We start from the raw sequence: 8,803 nt of genomic DNA on the forward strand, positions 1-8,803 counted from the left end.
TTGTGTATAGGTCCTAGTGTCGAAGCCACTTTGTCTGATAAGCCTGTCTGTCTGTTCATGGACTCAGGAATGCAAGTGAATATTATTCGCTCTAACCTCGGGAAGAATAAGCAAATGTGTTATGCTCGTAGAACCTCTCCGTGTTACCAGCCTCGGTGGAGTATCTGGGTATAATGTATTTGTCCGAGGACAGACTTCTCTCACCTTCTTCATTGAAGGCCGACTCTCTCTCTCTCTCTCTCTCTCTCTCTCTCTCTCTCTCTCTCTCTCTCTCTCTCTCTCTCTCTCTCTCTCTCTCTCTCACACACACATACACAACTTTCATGTGAAACATGCAACACAGTAATCACATACTATATGCTTTGTATATTATATAACGCATTAAGCTCCTCTAACTTACAATAAACAATCTTTAAGCCACTTGCGATCAATTCTTAAACTATTGTGTTTGCTGCAGGTCCGCTAAGAGAGGTGTGGGCGGTGAAGGGTGGACGTGTGTTGCTTCCCTGCGATATGGAGCCGCCCCTTGGTAACGACTCGACTCATCTAGTGCTCTTCTACCACGGCGACGTTGGCACTCCTATATACAGGTGAGACATTTCATTTTTATTTTATTTATTTATTTTTATTTATTTTATGTCTTTGTAAACAGTACATTGAGATTTTATATTTACAATAGTGGGTTGCAATGCAAAGAGAGCCTCTATTATGCGTAAGCATTATGGGTCAACTTAACATTATTGGCTTACAGACTACTTAACACTAAGGAGTATATCATAGTTGTACAGTAGGACAGTAATTATTTTATAGTTGTACAGTAGATTATTAATTATAAGTGAATTAAATTTTGTATAAGACAATAGATATATTCTTATAGTCTAAAATGCTTTTTGTGAAAACAATGGTTCAATTATATTCCTGTCAACAATGGATAAAAGGTTCAAAGTGATTGTTGAAGTTATGATGTGGGAGTACATAGGTGAGTATGTGTGTATTGAGTATTTAGTGTTTAGTCTAGGGTGATTAAATGGAAAATACAATCATTCCGAGCAAATTCTGTATACTTGGAGTATACCTGGAGAGGGTTTCAGGAATCAACGCCCCTGCAGACCGGTCTGTGACCAGGCCTCGTCCAATAATCACTCGTATGATATACTGGCCCGTGTTAAGGTCTAACTCACACCCAGGTACACCCACTCACGAACCTCTTTAAAATACTATCATTAAAGTCACCTAAAGAACTTTTGTCATTGTAAGTTTCTTTCATTCATCTACAACTCTACTTTTTTTCTGGTATCACCTTAACACTTATATCCAGTGCATCTAATATGTCTTTTTTAATACAGTTTCTATCCGTGTACAGCATCATCATACCGTGATTAACTGTGAAAAGCTTCAAGTTTTTTTTTTCTTTTTTCTTAACTGAACATTATCTGTGAAGACTTGTATCACATCAATTTTCACTCTTTGTAGAGCTCTATAAATTTCTATTTTGCTCAGTGTAGAGCTGTCTCAAGTAGTTTATGTAGAGCTTTTTAAGTTATGTTTTCCTCTAAGTATTTCTTTAATAGGTCAATAAAAGCTGAACTTGTGTTTCCTTCATATTTTCCTTTAGGTCTTGGACTATATTTTCGGTAAAATATAATTTTCTAAAAATTACAGCATGTTGATGTTAAATGAGGACGATCCTCATGTATGTTGTGCAAACACAGCGGTGAGATACTGATAAATACTGAGGAAAGACTCACAGTGCAATGCAAATTTTCTAAATGGCAGAGAGAGAGAGAGAGAGAGAGAGAGAGAGAGAGAGAGAGAGAGAGACGGAGAGATAGAGAGACAGAGAGAGACAGACAGAAGGCGCAAAATATTTCTATTGAAAAGTATTTGTTCATTTACCACAGAGAGTGTTCAGGTATGAACATCTGGTTGTACAGGGTAGAGTGGTACTTCTAGAGATTGTGTTTGTCAGTGAACCTCCAGAAAAAAGGTGTCTTGAGTGTGTTTGTCCACAGTCCTCTAGAAATTAAATGACTGGAGAGAATTTGGCATGGGATCTCTAGAAATTAGGTACCCGAAGTATGTGTCGAGGATCTCCCCCATACACAAATTAGGAATCTGGAGTGTACTTATCTAGGCATCTTCAGCAATCTGGTACCTAGAGTGTAATTTATTTTAGAGACATAGAAATTTGGTACCTAGAGATTGTTAGTCGAAGGAAATCCAAAAATTATGCACCCGTAGTGTGTTGTTATGGAACCTCTAAAAAATTAGGCACTTAGAGTGTGTTTGCTACAGGAACTCTAGAAATTAGATATCCAAAGTGTGTTGCGAAACATACTGAAATTAGGTACCTGGAGTGTATTTATCAGGGAACCTTCAGAATGTAGGTACCTGGATTGTGTTAGGAGGCTTTTAAAATGTTGGTACCAGGAGAGTATTTGTCATGGGACGTCCAGGGACCTCCAAAAATGCAGATACCTGGAGTGTGTTTCTCAGGAGACCTCCAGAATGAAGGTATCTGGAGTGTGTTTGTCAGGGGACCTCCAGAACGTAGGTATCTGGAGTATGTTTGTCAGGGGACCTCAAGAACGTAGGTACCTGGAGTGTGTTTGTCAGGGGACCTCCAGAATGAAGGAATCTGGAGTGTGTTTGTAAGGGAACCTCCAGAACGTAGGTATCTGGAGTGTGTTTGTCAGGGGACCTCCAGAACGTAGGTATCTGGAGTGTGTTTGTCAGGGGACCTCCAGAATGAAGGAATCTGGAGTGTGTTTGTAAGGGAACCTCCAGAACGTAAGTATCTGGAGTGTGTTTGTCAGTGGACCTCCAGAAAGTAGGTACCTGGAGTGTGTTTGTCAGGGGACCTCCAGAATGAAGGTACCTGGAGTGTGTTAATAAGGGAACCTCCAGAACGTAGGTATCTGGAGTATGTTGGTCAGGGGACATCCAGAAAGTAGATATCTGGAGTGAATTTATCAAGGGGCCTTAAGAATGTAAGTACCTGGATTGTGTTTGTTAGGTGACTTTTAAAATGTTGGTACCTGGAGTGTATTTGTCATGGGACGTTCAGGGACCTCCAAAAATGTAGGTACCTGGAGTGTGTTTGTCAGGAGACCTCCAGAATGTAGGTACCTGGAGTGTGTTTGTCAGGAGACCTCCAGAACGTAGGTATCTGGAGTGTGTTTGTCAGGGGACCTCCAGAACGAAGGTACCACGAGTGTGTTTGTAAGGGGAATTCCATAATGTAAGTACCTGGAGTGTGCTTGTCAGGGGACCTCCAGAACGTAGGTATCTGGAGTGTGTTCACCAGCGGATATCCAGAACGTAGGTATCTGGAGTATGTTTGTCAGGAGACCTCCAGAACGTAGGTATCTGGAGTGCGTTTGTCAGGGGACCTCCAGCATGTAGGTATCTGGAGTGTATTTGTCAGGGGACCTCCAGCATGTAGGTATCTGGAGTGTGTTTGTCAGGAGACATCCAGAATGTAGGTATCTGGAGTGTGTTTGTCAGAGGACCTCCAGAATGAAGGTATCTGGAGTGTGTTGGTCAGGGGACCTCCAGAACGTAGGTACCTGGAGTTTGTTTTTCAGGGGACCTCCAGAACGTAGGTATCTGGAGTGTGTTTGTCAGGGGACCTCCAGAACGTAGGTACTTGGAGTGTGTTTATCAGGGGATCTCCAGAACGTAGGTATCTGGAGTGTGTTGGTCAGGGGACCTCCAGAACGTAGGTATCTGGAGTATGTTTGTCAGGAGACCTCCAGAATGTAGGTATCTGGAGTGTGTTTGTCAGAGGACCTCCAGAATGAAGGTACCTGGAGTGTGTTTGTCAGGGGACCTCCAGAATGAAGGTACCTGGAGTGTGTTTGTAAGGGAACCTCCAGAACGCAGGTATCTGGAGTGTGTTTGTCATGGGGCCTCCAGCATGTAGGTATCTGAAGGGGGTTTGTCAGAGGACCTCCAGAATAAAGGTATCTGGAGTGTGTTTATCAGGGGACAACCAGAACGAAGGTACCTGGAGTGTGTTTCTCAGGGGACCTCCAGAACGTAGGTACCTGGAGTGTGTTTGTCAGGGGACCTCCAGAACGTAGGTATCTGGAGTGTGTTGGTCAGGGGACCTCCAGAACGTAGGTACCTGGAGTGTGTTTGTCAGGGGACCTCCAGAACGTAGGTATCTGGAGTGTGTTGGTCAGGGGACCTCCAGAACGTAGGTATATGGAGTGTGTTGGTCAGGGTACCTCCAGAACTTAGGTACCTGGAGTGTGTTTGTCAGGGAGCCTCCAGAACGTAGGTATCTGGAGTGTGTTGGTAAGGGGACCTCCAGAACGTAGGTACCTGGAGTGTGTTTGTAAGGGGACCTCCAGAACGTAGGTATCTGGAGTGTGTTGGTCAGGGAATCTCCAGACCGTAGGTACCTGGAGTGTGTTTGTCAAGGGACCTCCAGAACGAAGATATCTGGAGTGTGTTGGTCACGGGACCTCCAGAACGTTGGTACCTGGAGTTTGTTTGTCAGGGGACCCTCAGAACGTAGGCATCTGGAGTGTGTTGGTCAGGGGACCTCCAGAACGTAGGTACGTGGAGTGTGTTTGCCAGGGGACCTCCAGAACGTAGGTATCTGGAGTGTGTTGGTCAGGGGACCTCCAGAACCTTGGTACCTGGAGTGTGTTTTTCAGGGAGCCTCCAGAACGTAAGTATCTGGAGTGTGTTGATCAGGGGATCTCCAGAACGTATGTACGTGGAGTGTGTTTGTCAGGGAACCTCCAGAACATAGGTATCTGGAGTGTGTTGGTCAGGGAACCTCCAGAACGTAGGTACCTGGAGTGTGTTTGTCAGGGGACCTCCAGAACGTAGGTATCTGGAGTGTGTTGGTCAGGGGACCTCCAGAACGTAGGTATCTGGAATATGTTGGTCAGGGGACCTCCAGAATGTAGGTACCTGGAGTGTGTTTGTCAAGGGACCTCCAGAACATAGGTTTCTGGAGTGTGTTTGTCAGGGAACCTCCAGAACGTAGGTACCTGGAGTGTGTTTGTCAGGGGACCTCCAGAACGTAGGTATCTGGAGTGTGTTTGTCAGGAGACCTCCAGAACGTAGGTATCTGGAGTGTGTTGGTTAGGGGACCTCCAGAACTTAGGTACCTGGAGTGTGTTTGTCAGGGGGCCTCCAGAACGTAGGTATCTTGAGTGTGTTGGTAAGGGGACCTCCAGAACGTAGGTACCTGGAGTGTGTTTGTAAGGGGACCTCCAGAACGTAGGTATCTGGAGTGTGTTGGTCAGGGGATTTCCAGAACGTAGGTACCTGGAGTGTGTTTGTCAAGGGACCTCCAGAACGTAGTTACCTGGAGTGTGTTTTTCAGGGGACCTCCAGAACGTAGGTACCTGGAGTTTGTTTGTCAGGGGACCCTCAGAACGTAGGCATCTGGAGTGTGTTGGTCAGGGGACCTCCAGAACGTAGGTACGTGGAGTGTGTTTGCCAGGGGACCTCCAGAACGTAGGTATCTGGAGTGTGTTGGTCAGGGGACCTCCAGAACGTAGGTACCTGGAGTGTGTTTGTCAGGGGGCCTCCAGAACTTAGGTATCTGGAGTGTGTTGATCAGGGGATCTCCAGAACGTAGGTACGTGGAGTGTGTTTGTCAGGGAACCTCCAGAACATAGGTATCTGGAGTGTGTTGGTCAGGGAATCTTCAGAACGTAGGTACCTGGAGTGTGTTTGTCAGGGGACCTCCAGAACGTAGGTATCTGGAGTGTGTTGGTCAGGGGACCTCCAGAACGTAGGTATCTGGAGTTTATCTGGAGAGAGTTCCGGGGGTCAACGCCCCCGCGGCCCGGTCTGTGACCAGGCCTCCTTAGGTCAGTGTCCCAGGATGCGACCCACACCAGTCGACTAACACCCAGGTACCCATTTTACTGATGGGGAACATAGAGAACAGGTGAAAGAAACACGTCCAATGTTTCTACTCTGGCTGGGAATCGAACCCAGGCCCTCACCGTGTGAAGCGAGAGCCTTAACCACCAGGCCACCAGGGGACCTCCAGAATGTAGGTACCTGGAGTGTGTTTGTCAAGGGACCTCCAGAACGTAGGTACCTGGAGTGTGTTGGTCAGGGGACCTCCAGAACGTAGGTACTTGGAGTGTGTTTGTCAGGGGACCTCCAGAACGTAGGTATCTGGAGTGTGTTGGTCAGGGGACCTCCAGAACGTAGGTACCTGGAGTGTGTTGGTCAGGGGACCTCCAGAACGTAGGTACTTGGAGTGTGTTTGTCAGGGGACCTCCAGAACGTAGGTATCTGGAGTGTGTTGGTCAGGGGACCTCCAGAACGTAGGTACCTGGAGTGTGTTGGTCAGGCCTCTCAGTAACGCCTTATAAAAGAACCATAAACAACACACTGTGTCAGACGCTCTACATCTTGTCAGTCATTTTTGTTAATGATCATTAAATATTTTTTTTCTATAACCTTTTGTTTTTTATTTCCTTAGTCCTTGATGTTTCCTCAGCCCCAGAGGTTTCATCAGCCCTTAATGTTTCATCTACCCCTGATGTTTCCTCAGCCTCTGATGTTTCCTCAACCTCTAATGTTTCCTCAGCCCCTGATGTTTCCTCTGCCCTGATGTTTCATCAGCCCTTAATGTTTCCTCTGCCCCAGACGTTTCATCAGCCCTTAATGTTTCCTCTGCCCCTGATGTTTCATCAGCCTTTGATGTTTCCTCAACCTCTGATGTTTCCTCAGCCCCTGGTGTTTCCTCAGCCCCTGATGTTTCCTCAACCTCTGATGTTTTCTCAGCTGCTGATGTTTCCTCAGCCAGAACACTGAGCAAGTTCGCAGCATGTCCCCTCATAGTCCTATTGACGACACTTGTCACGATACGTAAGCATTCTTCAGTTAATTCTTACTGGGAAACTGTTCTTCTTCCGCACCTCATAGTCCAACGAAGCTTTCTGACGTGTGATGCAGGCATTATGTAACTAACTCGAGCTCCAAGACCTTCCGATTCTTAAAGTAGACACTTACATCCATCCTGCTCACGGTCGAAGACGGTATCCTTGTAATATAGCTATATTAACATTTGATTGCTGAGAACTTCCACCTCAGTATATATACATAGCGGGACAGTATTTACAAGTACGGGAATTAATCCGTACACCACAACAATATAGAAACTGCTAGCGCTATAGACGCCCAGCTAAATATTGCAAGTCAAAAGCAGAATGCCTAGTTTGGTGCAGCTGACTATAACAATTCATCCTGCAGCCAACTTACCATTTGCCTAAACTTCTGAGGCTCACCCTGTATATTCTCGCAGTTGCCCAGTTTTCTTAAGAGAAAGGAATATCCGTTGTGTTAATTAGGGAGAAAGAGGATTTCTTTTATGCTGTGAGAAACTATGTGGATGAATTTTTACAAGTCCAATCCTGAATTAACTTTTCACCCACATAACTGAGGAGATTTTACTAATACTGATGTACCTCGAAGACATGTGGGATTTTAGAAAAAACAGGTCTCTGATATTGTCCCGTCTTCAGTGCCTACCGTCTCAATTCCCCAACTCACACTTCGGGATCTTAAATTAGGAACATATGGTTCCTAAATAATTACTGAAAAAAATAAGCCAGTAAATTGGCAAGATGTGGACTGCATGAAAATTATTATCAAGTGACTATGTGACTTAAGTAATTCCACATTACAATGGCCCAATTACATTGTGAAAAACATAAATAGAGAACATATGAATTACTTAACGAGGTATTATCTTGGTGATATATCCTAATGCCTCCTAATTCTAAATATTGGCCAATACTAGCTACTTTACTTGTTTTATGAGGTTCAATACACACTGGGAAGTGTACATTAAATTGGATGGTATATGTGGCAGGTAATGTGACGTCACATTCAGCTGTCGCCTCCTGGGTTCCATCATATCATTATGTTAATAGTTATATTTAATATTTGGACATTCCAGATGCACTGCCTCTTCGTTTATCCCAAAGTTAATTTAATAATAATGAACGACATTTCCATGTGTGTAGTACATTTTCTTTATCAAGAGAATTACATATCATAACTTTCTGACAATGGAATATTAGACGACTCATGGGGTAATCGAGGTGAGCTTCAGGTGTTCCTTTCTCTCGTATGTATCTGTTTACAAGAGCTAAAATTACTCTCTTGTTGTTCTCCCCATCTCAGGCTATGCTTAATGGTTATCACCAAATTCTTTTCCTTTTGAGACATTTAATGAAAATGAACTTTTTGTGCTTGTCGATGTACTGCATTTCGAAACATTCGCTTGTAATTGGCTGTGTGGAGAAATTTTCTCCAGGAGGGGGATATCAGCCCCCTTCAGCCCCTTTCAGCCCTTTTCAGCCCTGAGAAATTCAGCCCTCTCATCAAACAATTACCATCAGATGTTTAACCAGTGTGTACCAGTTACATGGTCACGCAGCTCTTTGAAAGAGACCACTGTTGCAAGGGTGTAGTTTAAATAAGATACAGTCAATCTTTTCCCTTAGCAGGACAATTAAGGAAAATCCTGCACTCACTTTGTTACCATGGTAAAGATGCACATTGTTGTCTATGCTTAAGACAGCAAGAATCAAGAATTCTGCTTTGCTTCCTGGTGGAAGTTTGGCAAGGAAGGGAAATGTGCTAGGTCAGCTTTTCCTTTATGTGCTAGGGGCAAGGCAGCAGCATAGGATGCTGTGAGGTCAGATTGCTTTTGACCCTGCTGGGGGAAACATTGACGCCAGGAAAACCAACAAAGAACACTGATTCGCCCATTTTTGTGTATAAAAGTGTCTCAGAGAACTCATCTAAA

At 44.6% G+C, this 8,803-nt stretch overlaps 1 protein-coding gene across 1 annotated transcript in view; it reads left to right on the forward strand.

The window, feature by feature from the left end:
• LOC138852655 (uncharacterized) overlaps positions 1-8,803 on the forward strand; it is a 445,859-nt gene that overhangs the window by 30,324 nt on the left and 406,732 nt on the right. Inside the window, exon 3 of the mRNA XM_070084742.1 lies at positions 458-590. Within this exon, the coding sequence (XP_069940843.1) occupies positions 458-590 (133 nt within the window). The remainder of the gene's footprint in view (positions 1-457; positions 591-8,803) is intronic.

Source organism: Cherax quadricarinatus, chromosome 13, assembly GCF_038502225.1.
Source record: "Cherax quadricarinatus isolate ZL_2023a chromosome 13, ASM3850222v1, whole genome shotgun sequence".
NCBI classification, from domain to species: domain Eukaryota; kingdom Metazoa; phylum Arthropoda; class Malacostraca; order Decapoda; family Parastacidae; genus Cherax; species Cherax quadricarinatus.